Source organism: Pseudophryne corroboree, chromosome 3 (assembly GCF_028390025.1).
Source record: "Pseudophryne corroboree isolate aPseCor3 chromosome 3, aPseCor3.hap2, whole genome shotgun sequence".
In the NCBI taxonomy this organism is placed as follows: domain Eukaryota; kingdom Metazoa; phylum Chordata; class Amphibia; order Anura; family Myobatrachidae; genus Pseudophryne; species Pseudophryne corroboree.
Window position 1 is genome coordinate 615,665,722 of NC_086446.1, and position 22,016 is coordinate 615,687,737.

General features: G+C 44.5%; 1 protein-coding gene across 3 annotated transcripts in view; it reads right to left on the minus strand.

Annotated features, from left to right (window-relative positions):
- Positions 1–22,016, minus strand: part of LOC135056445 (solute carrier family 22 member 15-like) — a 469,036-nt gene that overhangs the window by 285,756 nt on the left and 161,264 nt on the right. For all 3 annotated transcript variants that reach the window (XM_063961635.1, XM_063961634.1, XM_063961636.1), the window contains exons 5-6: positions 20,184–20,313; positions 17,615–17,836 (exon numbers count right to left, since the gene is read on the minus strand). In XM_063961635.1, coding sequence (XP_063817705.1) covers positions 17,615–17,836; positions 20,184–20,313 — 352 coding nt within the window. The remainder of the gene's footprint in view (positions 1–17,614; positions 17,837–20,183; positions 20,314–22,016) is intronic.

Consider the following 22,016-nt stretch of genomic DNA (forward strand, 5'->3'; position numbering starts at 1 on the left):
GATATCCAAGGAGACCATATATTCCTGTTCTTCCAGGCCCGCAATCACTGCTCGCAGGGATTCCATTTTGAACTTAGACACCCTCAAATAAGGATTCAAGGATTTCAGATTCAGAATGGGTCTGACCGAACCATCAGGCTTCGGCACCACAAACAGGTTTGAGTAAAACCCCTTGCCGCGTTGCGGTAGTGGTACTGGAACAATGTCGTGGGACTTGACCAACTTTCGGATAGCCTGCTGCAACGTAACTTGCATATCCTCCAAAGCTGGTAAGCTTGATTTGAAAAATCGAAAACAAAAATGAAAAGTCCCAAGGCGCAATAAAAGACCTATGCAGCCCTATACACAAAAGGGACCACCAGATTCCTAAGAATACAACAAGATACAAAATTGGGTATAGATCAGCGCTCAGTCCCGTTCAAACATACATAAATGTCCAAATATGACCTTTTCAGGATGTGATCTTTGCAATCGGTAAACAGCTTGTAGAAAACTCGTTAGCTTCTGTTCATTTCACCATGTAATTCCTTCAGCAAGAGATATACCTCAAACAAAACCAGATGAATGATACATACTGTAGTGTAGTAGGTTTGTGAATTGACAATTACACCAATGTGAACTAATGAAATCCAGTGGACTAGAAAGACAGCGTACCGGACTTACACTATCAAACGGTGAATACTTCTCATAAACGTATCTTTAGCCACCAGTCATCAGATGTGTTAGTAATAAGAATATGCAATCACCTTCCCACAGTGATCCCTCTTTAGGGACGTACCATACTCACATAACACAAGGTGGTTCTAATCGCGTAACGGTTTCTTTACTGTTTCCTCCAAATGTGTGCTTTTTGTGAAGGGAGTGGTTTTACACTCACTCTCCAATAGATGGCACACATAAAAGTAAAAGGACCAGAAAAATACTTTAGAATGCTTAAAAAATGTAATAAATAAAACAATAAAAACAAGTGTAGGATTACGACATTAGATGGAAAAAAATGGTATACCTGAATGGCAAGACACGGCCGTATGGATGCCTCTCAAAGAATACCCATGCATCCTTATCCCAAATGTTTAAAATAAATGAGTCAGCAATGCTCCTAGACCAGTGATGGCTAACCTTGACACTCCAGCTGTTGTTGAACTACATATCCCAGCATGCCCTGCTACAGTTTTATTTGGCCATGCTAAAACTGATGCAGGGCATGCTGAGATGTGTAGTTCAACAACAGCTGGAGTGTCAAGGTTAGCCATCACTGTCCTAGACCAACATGTTTTGACTTTAGATTAAGTCTTTTTCAAGGTTAGAGAGCACTACTGACTGAAGTTACCATTATCTCATAGTAACCAAGCGCCACTTCCAGATGCGACAATCACGCGGCCGGCACTTCCGGTATTGGTCTATTTCCGCCAATCAGCCAACCATAGCCATATATATGTAGCTCTAATAGCTAAAGCATGAATGCAATCATATAGTTACTGTCCTCTAAAGATCAGCTGTCCAATAATTTGAAGTGCACCACTAACTGCAAATGTAGGGCCGGGCATTAACAACAATCTGGCCGAACAGTATATGCGCTTATCGCACTCATAATGTACATACTAACAGTTCCGCCAACCGATAGGTTACTTCCGCCAACCGGCCATAATTGACCAAGTGATAAACCATCAACAAACAAAATTTCACAGTGACTGTTTCTCTAGACACATGACATTAAAATATTTCATATATGTGTAGCCATAGATACACAAAAAATTAATTAAACAGTATCTCTGTCGGCAGCATATACATAAACCACGTGTAAGGTCCCGCCAACTATGCCAACCATAACCGGATGTGGCAAGTACACAAACGATCTTCAATGGATATATATAATATTACCATAGCTGGTCGTGATATGTATCTTATCCAAACTTCTGGCTCCCGCCTACCAGTAAACCAAGGCACAAAACGTAACCTTTGTTCTAAAAGTAATTTAATGATATTATAATATCCATGCCTGTATATGACACTGGAGTTAATAAAAAGAGAAAAAATAAAAAAAAATGGTTATAGACTATATGCAGTATTTGGGTGGTCTTCAGGTTGCCGGCGGCCGGGCTCCCGAGGACCACCATACCGGTGCCGGAATCCCAACCGCCGGCATACCGACATCTTTTCTCCCTCTTGGGGGTCAACGGCCCCCCTGGAGGGAGAACAGATAGCGTGGCGCGCGTAGCGCCACCGTGCCCGCAGCATGGTGAGCGCAGCGAGCCGGCAAGGGGCTCATTTGCGCTCGGCCAGCTGCTGGGATTCCAGCGCCGCAACGCTGACCGCCGGGAGCCCAACCACTGGCATCACATACTACACCCGCAGTATTTAAGAGACCTAAAAAACAATCTAAGGCACTTAGTTATAGAGAAAAACATAATTCGAACATATACCAATAATTTAAATGAACAATTCGAACTACAGAAACCATTTTAATTTAAATTCATGATTCAATCCCCTTGGTGTGAGTGTATCCAAATCATAAATCCATTTCAATTCTTTTTTGGCTAATATAGAATCCCTATTGTGGTTCCTCCAATTTTCCTTCACTTGATCTATGCCCCAAAAGTTTTTGATATGTTTTACTTAACTGTTATGTACATTTTGAAAATGTAGGAAAAACAGATGATTTTCGTTTTCCTTTTTAATATTGTGTATATGCTCAGATAATCGTACCTTAAGTGTTCTCGTGGTTTTGCCTACAGTATGTAGATCTTGAGCATCTAATAGCATATATGCAATATTTGGAATTACACGTAATGAATGGTTTAATTTGATATGTCGTTCCATTATGACAAAAGTTCAACTTTTTTTGTCGCCATTTTTACAAGATTTACACATAATGCAGTTATAGCATTTGTGGAAACCTTTTTGGTGTGTGTGCATACCACAGTTGTTATTTGTAAATGCACTTGATACTATCTTTAATAGTATCCGCTTTCCTGTAGATGAAACATGGACGTTCTGGCAATAATATAGACAAAGTGGGGTCTTTTAATAATATATGCCAGTTTTTATGGAAAATTGATTCAATGGATTGATGTTGACTATTGAACTTGGTATTAAAAGACAAAGCATAGGGATTCCCATTTTTCATATCCTTTCTCTTATTCTGAAGAAATTGCTTTCTATCTACATCAGACAATTCCTGAATGGAATGCTCAATTTTATTCGGGCCATAACCCTAACTTATAAATCGACATTTCACATTTTGTGCTTCCTTTTTAAATTCTTCTACCTTAGTGCAATTACTTCGTAACCTGGTAAGTTGTCCTTTAGGTACATATTCAAGCCAACGGGGTAAATGATTACTTGTTACCTCTATATATGTATTAGAATCCGAAGGTTTAAAATAGGTGGTGGTTTCTATTTTACCATCCTTAATACCAATATTTAAAACTAGAAAATTAACTCTTTCTTTGCTGATTGAAAATGTGAGTTTAATATTATAATTATTATTATTATTCAAATAGTCACAGAATCCCTCAAGGGACTTAAGATCTCCCTTCCACAGAAAAAGGACGTTGTCTATATAACGCCACCAATGGGACAGGTTCGCCACCCAGTCATGACCATGCCAAACACAAGACACCTCCCAACTGGTCATAAATATATTGGCATAACTGGGGGCGAACCTAGTCCCCATTGCCATGCCAACTTCCTGATTGTAGAACACATCATCGAAACTAAAATAATTGTTTTTAAGAATCAATTCTATACCCTCTATAATCATATTTTGCACATCTCCATCTATGGTACTCTTCTCTAGAGTTCCTTTTATTGCATCAATTCCATCCTTATGGTTTATAATGGTGTATAGGGATGTAACGTCACCTGTCACCAAATAAAAACCATCAACATTCTCTATCACATCCAACTTGTTAAGGATATCTTTTGTATCTTTAAGATGTGATTTTCCACTTATCACTAAGGTTTGAAGATGATAATAAATAAAGACATGTTTGATGTGATAGAGTTAGTGCCCGCTATAATGGGGCGTCCCAGTGGATTGGTCTCGTCTTTGTGAATTTTCGGTAGCAGGTATAAAACTGGTACCGAAAACTCCCCATTTATGAGGAATTGTTCTGTTTCACGGTCTACTGTACCTAGATCTCGAAACTTCTGTACAAAGTATTTCAGGAGAGATAAAACTTTCATAGAGGGATCATTTCAAAGCTTTCTATAGCTTTGAAATGTTCAGCATCGTTCAGTTGAGATTGAACTTCAATAACATACTGGGTTTTGTTGAGTACAACAACACCCCCCCCCCCAACACACACACCTTTATCGGCGGGCTTTATGATTATTGTGTCATTATCATTAATGCTTCTCTTTCTCCAGTCTTAAATTATGTCTGAAAGCTGGCAGATTGTTCTTTAATTTTCTAATTTCATCAGTGACAATCTTATTAAATGTTTCCACAAAGCACCCTTTAGAGAAACCTGGATTAAAGGTCGAGGGACTCTTGAATGGATTGTTTGTTCTCTCTAAATTATCATCATTATTGTCTGCATCTTTATTTAAAGAAACCGTTATGTGATTAGAAACGCCTTGTGTTATGTGAGTACGGTATGTCCCTAAAGAGGGATCACTGTGGGAAGGTGATTGCATATTCATATTACTAACACATCTGATGACTGGTGGTTAAAGATACCTTTATGGGAATTATTCATTGTTTGATAGTGTAAGTTCGATATGCTGTCTTTCTGGTACACTGGATTTCATTAGTTCACATTGGTGTGTCACGAACCTCGGGCAGCGGCGACCGCGCTTGTCCCTGCGGGTGGCCTGGTCTGCCCGGCGCCTCTCTTCCCCTGTCAGTCTCCGGCTTCAGCGGCGGGTCGGCGCTGCTCTCCGGCGGCTTCCCGGAAGCAAGGGCGCCGCCATCACAAGCAAGGGCAAGGAGGCGGAGCAGGTCTGACGTCACCTGCCTGCTCCGCCAATCAGGCTAGGGCGGGGAATTTAAAATCAGATACCAGGCAGAGATCCGATGCCTGAGTATCTTCGTTTCTCCTGTGGAAGCTATGATCCAGAGCTCCCTCGTCCCTGCAAGCATCCTGTGCTTCCAAGCATCCTGTCCCTGCAAGCATCCTGTGCTTCCAAGCATCCTGTCCCTGCAAGCATCCTGTGCCTACAAGCAACCTGTGCTTCCAAGCATCCTGTGCCTACAAGCACCTCCGTGCCTCCAGTTACCTCCGTGTCTCCAAGCACCTCGTGCCTCCAAGCACCTCCGTGCCTCCAAGCACCTCCGTGCCTCCAAGCACCTCGTGCCTCCAAGCACCTCGTGCCTCCAAGCACCTCCGCGCCTCAAGCACCTCCGTGCCTCCAGTTACCTCCGTGCCTCCAGTTACCTCCGTGCCTCCAGTTACCTCCGTGCCTCCAAGCACCTCCGTGCCTCCAAGCACCTCGTGCCTCCAAGCACCTCGTGCCTCCAAGCACCTCCGCGCCTCAAGCACCTCCGTGCCTCCAGTTACCTCCGTGCCTCCAGTTACCTCCGTGCCTCCAGTTACCTCCGTGCCTCCAAGCACCTCCGTGCCTCCAAGCACCTCGTGCCTCCAAGCACCCCGTGCCTCCAAGCACCTCCGCGCCTCAAAGCACCTCCGTGCCTCCAGTTACCTCCGTGTCTCCAAGCACCTCGTGCCTCCAAGCACCTCGTCCCTCCAAACACCTCGGTGTCTCCAAACACCTCCGTGCCTCCAAGCACCTCCGTGCCTCCAAACACCTCCGTGCCTCCAAGGGTCTCCCAGCACTCCCTGTACTCCCAGTACCTCAGTGCCTTCAATACCACAGTGTCTCCAATATCTCAGTACCCCAGCCTTCATTATTTCTACAAGTCTTGTCTTACAGGAGACCTACAAGAATTCCTCTGGGCCTCCCGCCTGCCGTCTTAGTTCTGCATGAGGAAGACCTACATCCGGCCATCTCTACTACGACCCAGTGGCGGTTCCTCTTCCCGGTCATCGGAAGAAGCCCCGAGTCCACAACACTCCCAAACCAGGTCAGTGATAGTATACTCAGGCCACATGGACTCGGGGGATCGGAACACGGACTCTAGTGCCATCCAGAACCTGGCTTCTCGAGTGCAAAGTCAGGAAGCAGCACAAGGTCAGGTGATGCAGTACCTCCAGCAGTTGTCCGGGCGTCTGGATCAGATTCAGGCGTCTCTGGCCTCAGTAATTCCGGCTCCTGTTCCAGCAGTCGCACCAGTTGCCGTTGCCAGCAATGTTCAACCATCGGCCGGTGTCACTCCACGCCTTCAGTTGCCTACTCCGTCCCGCTATAATGGGAATCCCAAAAATTGTCGTGGTTTCTTGAACCAGTGCGAGGTACATTTCGAGCTACTTGCACACAACTTTCCTACAGACCGGTCCAAGGTAGCATATATTATTTCTCTGTTGGAAGGTTCTGCTTTGGATTGGGTGTCTCCATTATGGGAACGATCTGATCCCATGGTTTCCAACTACACCAACTTCATCTCGTCCTTTCGAAGGATTTTCGACGAGCCCGGCAGAATGACCACTGCTTCTTCCGATTTGCTCCGTGTTCGGCAGGGCGCCCGTTCCGTGGGCCAGTACGTGGTTCATTTCCAGACCATTGCTTCCGAACTACGCTGGAATAATGATGCCCTGAGAGCTGCCTTCTGGAACGGTCTTTCCGACCGGCTGAAAGACGAGCTGGTTACTAGAGATCTGCCGGATCCATTAGAAGATTTGATTTCCCTTTGCGTCAAGGTGGATCTTCGGATGCAGGAGCGTGGAAGAGAACGTAACCGTTCGGATCGTTCCAGGTTCCGGAATCCTACTCCTAGGCCGGTGGCCTCACCTAGCTCAGATGAGCCCATGCAAATTAACCGCTCCCGACTGTCTCCGGAAGAACGACAGCGTCGTCGTGAGGGTAAACTCTGCCTTTACTGTGGAGCCGCAGATCATTTTCTTAAATCTTGTAAAGTCCGTCCGGGAAACGGGCAGACCTAGCTTGTTCCGGAGGAGTCAAGCTGGGAGTTACGACAAAAGCTTCTCCAACTTCGGACTGCTTGCTTCCAGTAACTCTAGTCTCCAATTCAGTCTCCAGGTCTTGTGAAGCCCTATTGGATTCCGGAGCTGCAGGGAACTTCGTTTCTTCCTTCTGTGCCCAAAGTTTGGGTTTAAAGTTACGGCCTATCGAGCGGCCAATTTCACTGACGGCTATCAACGGGACTAGAATTTCCAAAGGTCTCATAATGTGGCGCACGGGGCCAGTTAAGCTGCGGGTCGGGGCTCTACATCAGGAAGATTTGGAACTCTTGGTAATCCCAGAAATGCCCCATGATCTGGTTCTTGGAATGCCTTGGCTGAAAAGTCATAACCCCCACATCGATTGGAAGTCGTCACAAATTCTGTCCTGGAGTTCCTTTTGTCACACTAATTGTCTTACTCCTGTTTGTCCGCTCCGTGTTACCTCCAAAACGGATGAAGAGCACATTCCGGAGGCATATCAAGGGTACAAGGACGTATTTTCGGAACAAGCTGCTGACCTGTTACCACCTCACAGGCCTTGGGACTGCCCTATTGACCTTGTCCCAGGGAAGACGCCACCTCGTGGTCGCACATATCCTCTGTCTCTTCCCGAGACTCAAGCCATGTCGGAGTATATTAAGTCCAATATGCTCAAGGGATTCATTCGCCCCTCTTCCTCCCCTGCTGGTGCAGGCTTCTTTTTCGTGAAGAAAAAGGACGGGGGGTTGAGACCATGCATCGACTACCGCGGCCTAAACGACATTACTATTAAGAATAAATACCCCTTGCCACTAATCACAGAGTTATTTGATAGGGTTCGTGGTGCCCGCATTTTTTCAAAACTCGACTTGAGAGGAGCTTATAATCTTATACGCATCCGAGAGGGGGATGAATGGAAGACTGCCTTTAATACCCGAGATGGGCATTACGAATACTTGGTGATGCCGTTTGGTCTTAGTAATGCTCCCGCGGTTTTCCAGGGATTCGTCAACGAAATCTTTCGTGATATGCTGTATCAGAGCGTTGTGGTATATCTGGACGACATACTGATTTTTTCCAAGAATCTTGTCGAACACAGGACTCAAGTCAAAGAGGTGCTACACCGTTTACAAGAGAATCATCTCTACGCCAAGCTTTCCAAATGTACCTTTGAAGTAACATCTATTCCGTTCCTCGGTTATGTCATCTCGGGGACGGAGCTTCGCATGGATCCGGAAAAGTTGTCGGCCATTCGTGATTGGACTCAGCCTCTTTCCCTGAAAGCAATACAAAGGTTCCTGGGCTTTGCGAACTACTACAGGAAATTCATTAAAGGTTTCTCCACCATTGTTGCACCCATTACTGCCCTGACGAGAAAGGGTTCTAATCCTAGTTTGTGGCCTCCGGAAGCCATTGTAGCTTTTTCTCGCTTAAAGTTAGCTTTCACGACGGCTCCAGTTCTCCAACAACCAAATTTCGAGGAACCCTTCTTCTTAGAAGTTGATGCATCTTCAGTCGGGGTGGGGGCTGTCCTCTCCCAGCATTCCTCTGATAAGAAATTACATCCGTGTGGCTTCCACTCTCGTAAATTCTCTCCAGCCGAACGAAATTACTCTATTGGAGACCAGGAACTCTTGGCAATCAAATCTGCCTTGGAAGAATGGAGATATCTTCTAGAAGGGGCTAAACATGTGTTTACCATCTACACGGATCACAAGAATTTACTGTACATCAAATCCGCACAATGTTTGAATCCTCGCCAGGCGAGATGGGCACTTTTCTTTTCCCGATTCTCGTTCATTATCAAGTACCGTGCCGGGACTCTCAATATTAAAGCAGATGCGCTTTCCCGTTCACAGGTTCCCACAGACGAGGATGAACCTCCGGAGCGGGGTTTAATTCTGAATCCAGTTTCTGTCTCTGCTGCTTTAACTACTCCAGCTCCTCCTCCTGGAAGAATGTCCGTACCAGCTAGATTCCGCCCAGGAATACTACGGTGGGTCCATAACTCCAAGTTTTCCGGTCATCCCGGCGCTCAGAAGATGTACAAGTTTCTGCAAAGGTCTTACTGGTGGAACACCATGAGGAAGGATGTACAAGATTGCGTTAATTCATGTCCCCAATGTACACAACATAAATCTCCTCGTCTGCCTCCTGCAGGGTTACTTCGTCCTCTGCCTATCCCTGTGAGACCCTGGACTCACATTTCCATGGACTTCATCACTGACTTGCCCTGTTCCAAGGGTTGCAACACCGTTTGGGTTATCGTTGACCGTTTTTCGAAGATGGCACACTTTGTGCCCTTGACTGGTCTTCCGACAGCACCGAAACTGGCTCTATTGTTTATCCGAGAACATTTTCGTTTGCATGGGTTGCCACAAGAGATTGTTTCTGACCGTGGAGTACAGTTCACCGCCAGGTTTTGGAAAGCCCTTTGTTCAACTCTACACATTAAACTTAAGTTTTCGTCGGCTTATCATCCCCAAACAAATGGACAAACGGAACGAGTCAATCAAGATCTAGAGACTTTTCTTCGGTTGTATCTCTCTCCTTCACAGGACAACTGGGTGGAGTTGTTGCCTTGGGCGGAGTTTGCCCATAACCATTTGTTTCATTCTTCCACTGGGGAATCACCATTTTTCGTCAACTACGGGTTCCATCCCCGTGTTCCGGAATTTCCAAGCCTTCCGATAATAGAGGTTCCTGCTGTAGCGTCCACTCTACGACACTTTGGACAAATTTGGAGAAAGGTTCATGCTAATCTTAAGCAGGTTTCTGTTCGGTACAAGTTCTTTGCAGACAAGAAACGGCAAGCCGCACCTCAATATAAAGTTGGGGACAGGGTATGGCTGTCCACACGGAATCTCCGGTTGAAGGTGCCCACCATGAAATTCGCTCCAAGGTTCATCGGTCCTTACCCTGTGCTACAAGTCTTAAATCCTGTGGTCTGTAAACTGGGTTTGCCTGCCCATCTTCGCATACCTAACGCCTTCCATGTTTCTCTACTCCGTCCCCTCATACTGAATCGATTCCACTCAGCACTCCCAAGGCCAACGTCCGTAGTGGCAGAAGCTGGAGCGGAGTTTGAAATCAAAGCTATTCTGGACTCTCGTTATCTTCATAAAAAATTACAGTACTTGGTGGACTGGAAGGGTTATGGACCTGAGGAGAGAAGTTGGATTGGGGCTACTGAAGTAACGGCTCCTCGTCTGATTCGGATCTTCCACTCCAGACATCCGACTAAGCCCGGGAAGTGTCCAGGGGCCACTCCTGGAGGAGGGGGTACTGTCACGAACCTCGGGCAGCGGCGACCGCGCTTGTCCCTGCGGGTGGCCTGGTCTGCCCGGCGCCTCTCTTCCCCTGTCAGTCTCCGGCTTCAGCGGCGGGTCGGCGCTGCTCTCCGGCGGCTTCCCGGAAGCAAGGGCGCCGCCATCACAAGCAAGGGCAAGGAGGCGGAGCAGGTCTGACGTCACCTGCCTGCTCCGCCAATCAGGCTAGGGCGGGGAATTTAAAATCAGATACCAGGCAGAGATCCGATGCCTGAGTATCTTCGTTTCTCCTGTGGAAGCTATGATCCAGAGCTCCCTCGTCCCTGCAAGCATCCTGTGCTTCCAAGCATCCTGTCCCTGCAAGCATCCTGTGCTTCCAAGCATCCTGTCCCTGCAAGCATCCTGTGCCTACAAGCAACCTGTGCTTCCAAGCATCCTGTGCCTACAAGCACCTCCGTGCCTCCAGTTACCTCCGTGTCTCCAAGCACCTCGTGCCTCCAAGCACCTCCGTGCCTCCAAGCACCTCCGTGCCTCCAAGCACCTCGTGCCTCCAAGCACCTCGTGCCTCCAAGCACCTCCGCGCCTCCAGTTACCTCCGTGCCTCCAGTTACCTCCGTGCCTCCAGTTACCTCCGTGCCTCCAGTTACCTCCGTGCCTCCAAGCACCTCCGTGCCTCCAAGCACCTCGTGCCTCCAAGCACCTCGTGCCTCCAAGCACCTCCGCGCCTCAAGCACCTCCGTGCCTCCAGTTACCTCCGTGCCTCCAGTTACCTCCGTGCCTCCAGTTACCTCCGTGCCTCCAAGCACCTCCGTGCCTCCAAGCACCTCGTGCCTCCAAGCACCCCGTGCCTCCAAGCACCTCCGCGCCTCAAAGCACCTCCGTGCCTCCAGTTACCTCCGTGTCTCCAAGCACCTCGTGCCTCCAAGCACCTCGTCCCTCCAAACACCTCGGTGTCTCCAAACACCTCCGTGCCTCCAAGCACCTCCGTGCCTCCAAACACCTCCGTGCCTCCAAGGGTCTCCCAGCACTCCCTGTACTCCCAGTACCTCAGTGCCTTCAATACCACAGTGTCTCCAATATCTCAGTACCCCAGCCTTCATTATTTCTACAAGTCTTGTCTTACAGGAGACCTACAAGAATTCCTCTGGGCCTCCCGCCTGCCGTCTTAGTTCTGCATGAGGAAGACCTACATCCGGCCATCTCTACTACGACCCAGTGGCGGTTCCTCTTCCCGGTCATCGGAAGAAGCCCCGAGTCCACAACACTCCCAAACCAGGTCAGTGATAGTGTGTAACTGTCAATTCACAAACCTACTACACTATGTATCATTCATCTGGTTTTGTTTGAGGTATATCTCTTGCTGAAGGAAATACATGGTGAAATGAACAGAAGGAAATGAACAGAAGCTAACGAGTTTTCTACAAGCTGTTTACCGACTGCAAAGTTCACATCCTGAAAAGGTCATATTTGGACATTTATATATGTTGGAAAGGGACTGAGCACTGATCTACACACAATTTTGTATCTTCTTGATTTGAAAAATCGTTGGGGGGGGGAGGGGAGTGCTCTCGAACTCCAGCTTGTAGACCTGAGAAATGAGCTCTCTGACCCAGGCATCCTGGGAGGAGGTCTCCCGCGGCTGAAGTGACGCAGTCTGGCTCCCACCTCGAGGTCCCCTTGGGGTGGGTGGGCACAGTCATGCTGAGGCCTTAGTGGAAGCAGAACTGGTGGACTGTTCCTGAGAACTGGTACTTGCAGGTTTTCTGGACTTACCTCTGGTGTCTCTAGCCGCATTGGAGGCACCTCTGGCCTTTGATCGAAATGTGCGAGACCGAAAGAACTGGACAGACTGCCCCGGATAGGAGTGTCTCGTCGGCGGGGCCCCAGAGGGATAAACATGGATTTCCCAGCCGTAACCTTGGAAATCCATGTATGCAGTTCAACCCCAAAAAGCCATTCCCCAGAAAAGGGGAGGAACTCCCCACTACGCTTGGATTCTGCGTCCGCAATCCACTGACTCGACCACAAGGCCCTGCGCGCCGACACTGCCATGGTAGATGTCCGAGCATTAATGTTCCCCATCTCCTTGAGGGAATCACAGAGGACACGGGTAGTGTCCTGAATGTGCTTTAGGAGGGTTACCATAGCAACTAAGGGCATATGCCCCGAGAGGCCCCACTGAATTTGCGTGGCCCAAGAATGAATAGCATAGGTCATCCAGCAACCCGCAATGACCGATCTTTGTGAAAGGCCAGCTGCAGTGTATATAGATTTTAGGGTAGTCTCTATCTTTCGATCCCCAGGATCCTTCACAGTAAATGAGCTCGGGGCAGGCAGCACCGCCTCCTTGGACAAGCAAGAGACTGAGACATCCACCCCAGGGGGTTCCTCCCAAAATGTTCTACCTTCAGGAGCAAATGGGAAAATGCGCAAAACATTTTTGGACACTTGGAATTTTTTGTCTGGATTTCTCCAGGGCTGTTTGAATAAGTTATCTAACTCTGGAGAATCAGGAAAAGTGCCATTGGGTTTGTTTTAGATAAATAAAAATGACTGCTGTGATGCAGCATCCTCTCTAGAGGGAGCTTTAACACGTCCCTTATAGACAAAATGAGGGGTTCAATACCCTGAGTAGAATCAGGATCCCCACTAATGGGATCCAGCTCATCCCCATCATCTTGAATATCATCATCTGAATCTGATAGCAGAGCAGGTAAACCACGCTTCTGTGGCCATGCATGAGAGAGGGGGGGGGGGGGGGGGGGGCTGTGTATCTGCCCTAGCAGCTAAATCTGCAACATCTTGTTGCAGTAGCTGAGTCTTCTGCACATTAGCAGTGAGCTGGGAAGACATATCTGACATCATAGTTTTAAGAGACCCTAACCAGTGGGGCTCTGGACCCTCTCCCCCAGCCCCTCACTGATTTGTGAAGACTGACTGCATTGTTCACAGAAAACAGAATCATAATATAATGGAGAGAATCTGGTGTGACATACACTTCACATCTTGTTTACACATATTTCACAGTAAGCACAATAACATACACATACACACAGATAATGCAAGCCTGCCCTACTGTATTGTGAGAGGAGACACAGATGAAAGAGGACACCAGAACACTCTGAGCTGCACAGCCCCAGTGAGGCTGTCAGCTTTCTAAATACAGTAAACACTAACAATTTAAGTCCTACAGAGGATCAGGATAGTGTACACAAGCGGCTCTCTCCCTTTGCTACACCCTGTACCAGTTTTCCAGAGTGTCTTTTAAGGCAGGAAACGCTGTGTGTCATGTAGATGGCTGCTGTAAGCAGAGGAAGGCGCCAAAAAGCCTCAGGTCCTGCTTTGAGTTAGCTCCGCCCCCTCTAATGGCGCCGGAGCTATAATGAATATTTATACTGGGAAAGTCTCCTTCATAGCTTAAAACATCACACAAGTGCTAGTCAAGCCCTTTTGTGCCAGTTCTATACGGGGGATCTTAACGGGACCCCCCAGGCGGGTCCCATAAGCCACACCTGTGGTCAGCCGCACTTTGAACTTGCGAGGCCCCCGGTTTGTACTCATCACGATGTCACCTTCAGGCAGCGTTAGGGGTGTGCGGCGTGCTGCGGCTGTGACAGCCAAGGCACTTTTTTCAAAACTGCTGGGAAGGGGCATAGAGGGGAGGAGCCAGCACACCCAGTTGAGGAAATTTAAAGTGCACTGGCTCCTTTGGACCCCATCTATACCCCACTGTACTAGTTTTCCCCAACATCCCTTATGGATGCTAGAGAAAACATAGCTACATCAGCAGATGACACTGAAATAAGTTTCAGGGTGGCAGAAAACCACAGGATTTAGTGCAGTCGAAGATTATTAAAGTAAGAAAAGAATAAGCACGAGAGAAGAGGGCCCTCCCTACTCATGCGAGCTTACATTCTAAAGTAATACATATTATAGTCTAATGCTGCTCTTCCAGAGAATCCTGGTCGGCTGAGTGAGCATGGGCACAACAACAGTACAACATCTGCCTCTATAATACGAATCTTAAGCTGGGTACACACTGGAATGACCAGCAATCGTTCAAACTTTTCCTCCGATTTCCCTTGAGCCAGAAACAAGTGAGACTAAGGGCAGTATTCAATTCTAGTCGGAACTGCCGTCTTGTCAAAAAGACGTCAGTTTCCGACGTTTTTGGGTCAGAAACTGTTCCGACCTATTAAATTTGGCTGCCGTTTTTCCGACAAGTCGGCAATTCTGACTTGTCGGAAAACACGTGGATCGGCAGAATAGCCACAGATCCAAGTGTTTTGTCAGAATCGATGCCAAAACCGACAGGTTTTGGCCCCGTTTCCGACAATCTCAATCTGACTAAGAAAAGTCGGATTGGCATTGTCGGGAACCGCCAAATCCTGTCGGCTAATTGAATACTCAAATGTCGTATCCTTTCTGTTGAATAGGATCCGACATCAATTGAATATACCACTAAGGGGTCTATTTATGAAGCCCTGAATGGAGATAAAGCACCAGCCAATCACCTCCTAACTGCCATGCCACAAGCTGTTTTTGAAAAATAACAGGAGCTGATTGGCCGGTACTTTATCTCCAGACACTTTCTCTCTACCCAAGGCTTAGTAAATAGACCCCTAAGTGTACAAACTGCAATCTTACCAAACAACCACACAATATATTGTAGAAGGTATATTGTTGCTCCTGTACAACCTAGAACAATCACTGGCTAATTTAAATAATGGAAATGTCGTCAGAACATCTGCTTGGCAGCACACATTGCACAACAGACACCAAATCACTAGCGATAGCGCTAAGAGTTACTCACACAGTGTTTCAGGGAATGTCACCTCTTCCCCGCTTTAATATGTTATAAATACATGTAGCTTTTCCTCCTGGCGTGTTCCCTTAGGCTGAGGAACAATTTCTCACTTACCTCGTTGCAGCAGACAATCTTATTACCGCGTCTGTACAGCAATTGTCTGCACTGATAAAATTATTAAAAATGCATTCAGACTGCTTTTGTTATTTGAACATACTTCTCCGGAGCTCACTTTATACCCAGTTTGAATTGTCCACAAGTTATTATGATTAAAGTATTACAATCTCCAGGCAAAATGCAAAGATGTAAAATGCATCTTAAATAGAAAGACAACTCTTCAGAGATCTATCTTGTCGTTATAAATTACACGACTTAGCAGTTCAGAAGACAGTGCACATACTCGGTGTACTTTTCTTTTGCAACGTAATTGCCATCATAATGAGTGCTTTGATGAAGAGCCATCTGAAAGAAACTGTTGGTGACAGCTCAGACGGAAGCCTCCATTCTGCAGTTCTTGGTGTCACTGTACTCACTGCCCTAATATGTCAACATGCCGATATGTCACTTTTCATCTTCCAATGGAACCTCAAACCAGATTCACTCAGAATTCCCGAAATTTCACAGAATACTCTTTAAATAACACTTATTATAGACCAGAGCCTTTCCGCATTTGTTTTGCTTTCTCTGGAAAACTCTTCTTTAAACTGAAATCCCCATTCTAAATGCTAAGTATTTGCTTTTATTATTTAGTTGTCAGCTGTTGTTTTAGGTTACAGGGTGACTGAAAATTAGTTTTCTAAGAAGTCCAACGTTGTTGAAAGAGCCTTTGTTCATCTACAAACTCCTTTATAACATCTGCATTCTGTCCATGCTGAGAGCTTTCAGTTAAATTTGATAATTTTAACCTTTTTCAATGCTCGCTGACAACCAGCTAAGACAGTTCGTCCCAAAGCACTAACGGAAGGGGAGGGTGTGCTGACAACTGTTCCATGGAAACGGTTGCCAAGGGACGGCTTCATAAGAAATATCTGTAGCACAAGGGAATCACATTTAAACTAATAAACCCTGAAGTCTAATGTACAACTTGGATATATTACTTTTAATTTAAACAGTGGCCAGTCTTTTTTAGTGCTTCATTAAACATTAACCATTTACAAATAAATACTGATGAAATTACAGCCATGAGGCTTTCTCTCGTAGCTAATGAATAGCCTCCCTATACAGTCTGTATGCAAGTACCCCCTATGTAACTTAAGCAATATATCGTTTTTAAATAAAACTATTATTTTAAATGGAAATTCAATTTCTTCTTCTTGAGGACAGACTGGTTAATCAGTATCCCAGTCACATATAGCCATATGTTCAAGATGCGATAAACTTGGGAAACCTGGCGGGTCACTGCGACCTCATGGACAGAATTGCTGAGATACAAGTCTTTTACGCTGTTATGTACTGTATTATATCTTCCCTGAGATGTAATCATTTAAAGTTTATGGGCCCTTTCTTAACATGATCTCATAGCCACTCTCTCAAAAGGCCTCAATATCACTTAAACAACGCAACATAATTCACAGCTTTAATCTAGCTTAGAAATAAAAGAGAAGAGGGAATATCTAGCGGTCTCATTACATATTGTCAACAACCAGCGATAAGAGCTATTAATAAAATGCCCAACTTAATGCGGGCTGAGAAAAACAAGTACAGTGATAATAGCCGTCGCAAAATTAAATACATGCTTTTCATTTTATTGACCCTTAAATGCGGTCATTGGTCTGCAGGTATTCGTCTTACATGTCATCTACTGCTTCTGCTGCATTGAAGGAGTTAAAAATCCAATTAACCTGAACCTATTTGCACAAAATGATTCAGTATTGTCACAGTAATAATTAACCACAATGAACAGCAAGAAACAAAATAGCCTCAATACATCATTGGTCCGGTGTCTATATCTCACGGACAGACAGAACCAATGCCAATAGCATAATGTACCGAGATAATAGGATACAAATGAAAAAAGATGGGCCTCTGCTTTTTTCTTTCTATTTTCAAAGCGCTGAAAACAAAATTCTTCAAATTAAGACTTTTTTTTTTTTTGCCTTCAAATTAAACAAGAAAAATAAAATGACTCTGATAGCACGCGCCAGTAAATGGTTTCTGTAAAGTAACAAGATGTGCATCACTGAAGACATACGTCTCAGCCTCCTGTAATAGTAAATCAGCTCATTTTTCTTGCCAGAACAATTAAATGCTTTTACAGGGGGAAAAAAAAAAGTAATTTGTGAGTTAAATCAGAAGGCAGAAAATTGCAGAGAAGGAAAAGAACAGAAGATTCGGTAATCCAAGTACTGATACTTTTGTTGGACATGAAGCTTTTATGCCCATTAGACATGCCAGCTCAGAAATGAACTTACTGTAAATCCCGCACGATGAGACAAAACTTATTGAAATTCATTAATCAGAAAACAGGGCTAATGAGCAATGTTTAAGCGATGAGTTAAAGCATTTAATATTTTGGGGGTGTTTTTTAGACGTACCAGACATACATCAAGATGATTGTCCTCTTGCAGAGCACTGTATATTTCACCAAATCGAAGACGCTGTGTACCGAGACTTTGGCTCCGGGTGTTCTATTACAGTCTTTTAATTTTAGTGTAGGATTTTCTTTTCCATTGCCCCGAGCTATACGGAGTAGCACTTCCTCTGCTTTCGCTGTGTAACCGTTGGAGTACAGCCATCTCGGTGATTCGGGGAGTAAACTAACAACAATAAGTATAAAATATTATATAACATTAGTGGATAAACCCCAGTCATGAACAGGACATTTTTATCTAAACCACTAAACACAAAGATAAATGCGCACAGCTAATTTTGTTGCTCATGTAATCCTCTAAGTTGTTTCAGCGCCAGAAGGAGGAGGAACAAAGAGTTGACACATGCACACATAGAGATTGATAACACCTATGGAGATAAATACAGCAGTGCACAAAATGTATTTATATATTTTTTTAAACATAAATACATGACAAGGTAAAGCACAATGGGGTAAATGTATGAAGCAGTGATAAGAGAGAAGTGAGCCAGTGGAGAAGTTGCCCATGGCTGCTCTGTATAATTTTATAGTATGCAAATGATAAATGTTACTTCACTGCTGATTGGTTGCCATGGGCAACTTCTCCACTCTTATCACTGCTTCATACATTTACCTAAATGTTATACACTCAAAAAACAAAACATTACCAGCTAGGTTAGGCTCCTGTCAGACATACCTCTATAAGAAATGATGGTCAAACCTCAACTTAATTAGATAAGCAATATATAACATACTGTAGTATAACTAACAAATATCTTCTACCTGAACAGGTTAGAGATTTACCCCAATGGAATTATTAACCCCAATGGAAAAAGAACCCTCTATTTTATATGTGTATGTTACTTCAGTAAGTGGCATAACGCAGAACAGGACAAGCAGAACTGTGCATACTGTATCTCGCAATCATAAATGCTCTATTCAGCCGGTAGCATGTTAAGTATATGGAACTATTCAGGGGCAGCCAGTATCATGACCACAATAACAAGCTATGACCAGGGTAATGTAAAGGTAATAATCCATGGAAAGTCATCACCTCAATATTCTACGGCACCTATTTACTATTCTAAAGCCTTGAGGAAGTTTCTGCTTTGAGACTGTTTGTATGGGCCAGCTACATGGCTTCTACAGTTAATGTTCAATGCAAAATGGTATAACTCAGCTGAAGGAACACAAGTTACAGGGATCATATAGTTAGTCATATAGTTATGTGTTCTTATCAGTTAACACCTTCAGCATCAGGTAATCAGCCTGGATCCCACTGTTACAATGGCAGAAATAGGGATGGGAAAACATATTTACAATGCTGGTGCTAGTGATGTTTTACGCTATTGTAAAGGGTTACAAACAACCATCTAATTCCATAAGCACGAAAGACCAATCAATGAGGGATAATCAGTTCTCTGTGATGTGCCGCCTCAAATGTTCCACAGTACAGTACTGAAAACCATAAATTTTCTGTGCAAGTCTATGGGGTGCAAAGGTATATTACCGGTGTTACTGCATGTGAAGTGCTTTCACCCAACCATTATGGCAGCACTTTGTAGTCATCACTTAAAATCTCACCAATGCTTTACCGGGTATGCAATTTATTAAGTAAGTTTAAAAGGTTTTGCTTGTTTGATGTATGTCTAAATATTTTATTGGAATTTGTGAAAAATCCTTTAACACTTGCCTGGTGTGGTCGAATCTGATGCGATCAATCAGAAACGCCCACTGTGCGGCTGTTGGAATATAATCTTCCTGCAGCTGCCGCTCAAAAAGGGTTCCTCTCTGCAGCCACTGGGCAAAGTAAAAAAACAGCAGCTCTGTGTACACCCGGCGGCTGAAGAGAGGAGCAGTCGCATGGAAAATTTTGTCACAATGGTTCAATCATCAATGAACCAATACAACGTCCATCGATGTTTGTAGTGATGTTTATTAGAAAGAAAAAAAAGTTTTACTTTTTTTTTTTTTTTTTTTAGAACAAAATCATGTTGGATATGTTTTAAATAAATGAATCTTAACCTAATTCGATAATAAAAAAAAACAACTTACAATTTCTGAGCAATTTTTGGAAAAAATAATTATCCATATTAGTGGTTAAGGTAGGTACAAACTGCAAAATTCTTGGATGGTCTTTCGATTATTGCACTGTGTGTATACAGCTTACGAAGCATATGGTCAATCAAAATCAGTCGGATTGGTACACAACATCAGTAGTGCTACAAGACATTTGTTAGTCTGGATGAGCTGATATTATGCCACAAATGCAGTGTGTACACAAAACTGCATGTAAAGACATCACATCAACCATTTTTAGGTACATTTATTGCTCATATATGAGTGATAATTGTGTAGTGTGTATACAGGAAACCAGATGTTCTCTGGATCGTTCCAGCTGGCAAAAACAAAAAAATCATGGATCGTTGTTCTTATCTTTCAGATGTGATCAGATTAAAACTCCTGAAATAATCACGTTTAGAACCACATTGGGTATTATCAGTAAAAAAGCAGCACTTCATAAAGAGACTTACAAAGAAAGGAGAAAAAAGAAAACTCCTGGTGAGTTGGCTATAAATGCAAGTGTCCTCCAGTCTCTGATGTAATAACCAAGCAAAGCGTACACTGCTATGCCAACAGCAAAAGTCAGATTAGTTAATGAACCTAAAAAGGAGAAACAACATATGAACACACAAATACACTGCAAACATTTGTATATATTAAAGTGATACAAACACAAATTAAAAAAAAAAAAAAATGTATTTACTGTGCACTGAATTCACCGATACAGGTTAAAAACTTGCTAGCAATTAAAGAGATACTGCTGGACTTCCGGTTCCGGCTGCATGCAGGACGCTGCTTGAGCTAGCAGGTCCTCCCTGTGACCCGATATATTGCACCTTTTAAAGGCTGTTTTCAGCTTCCTGCTCCCAGACTCCCTCCACATTACATATCCGGGCCCCACATGGACAAGTTTTTGTCCCGGCTAGCCGCTAGCATAGAGGCAAGAAAAGCGCTGCACTGATGTCAACATGGGGGTGGACACTGCCTCACCCCCCCCCCCCAGCTTCCAAGAATGCTGCAGCTGCGCTGGAAACTCTAGACACCCAGGTACCTCGATCCCCTGACTCCCCTGTAACTTACAAAGATGTGGTGGATGCCATTATAAACACTATGAAACCGCTGCTGTCACAGCCTGTTTCTGTCAGTGAGAGTCTCCACTAATGAAAATAGGATAGTATCCAACTGCCATGATATATCTAATGCCCAAAACAATGTTAAACTGCTGCAGAGGGAGAATCATCAGCTATGGAACAAGCTCGTTGATATCGAGAACAGATCGAGACGTAATAATATCTGGGTAGTGGGCTTGGCAGAATCAATAAAAGGCCCAGCTTTATTGGCGTTTATCTCTGTATCACTTCCCAAACTCCTTAAAATCGAGGAAGAATGCAAGGTTCTCGTGGTTGAGAGAGTTCACAGGGTGGGTCCCCCACCTCGACCGCAGGACACTGTTACACTGTTCAGTTGTCTGAACTATTTGCATAAACTTGCTTTTTGGTCAGTGTCACGCAAAAATCAGGATATCGTATGGGAGGGGGAAAAAAATTTATTTCAGGATTTCTCTGTTAAGCTTACAAGGGCACACAAAGCCTTTTCTCCTATCTGCTCCCGTTTAGTATCTGAAAGGAGGAAGTTTGCCCTCATATACCCTACCCGTTTACGGATCTTCACCTCTCACGCCCATTATGATTTTACAAACCCTGTTGACGCCCAGGCATTTCTCAAAGATGAACTGTCCGCTCATCAGGAAGATATAGCTGATGTACCAGTATCCCGCCCCTGAATTTCTCTTTCTATGGCTTTACTACTGTGACACTCCTCTCTGACTTCTAACAAACAGTTTGTGACTCTCTTCTTAAGGACCCTGTGCATTCATGGATGCGTCCCCCTGCCCGGATGATCCCTGCATATGTTCCTTAGGAATACCCCACGTGCAGGTTTTCTACATAGCTCATAACTACTACATTCTACTAAATATCTTACACTATGGTTTATGTTCTTATATGATGCTCTCTTAATCTGTTTCTCTATTGTTCAAGTCAAATTACTTTCTAACAAAGATTTAAAATGCCAGCTCTAATATATACTGTGGACGCCTGCGCATCTTATTACCATGTGCTATGAATGTGCGCTATACATCGCAAAACACTACATCCCATAAGAGAAAACAATACACCCACACATTATCTGAGTTCCAAAGCTCATTGATGTATATATTTGTTATTAAAAGAATATGTATTCAATATAGCACAATGTACAGTATATATATAGTTACATGGTTACAATTTACACAGTAAGCAGTT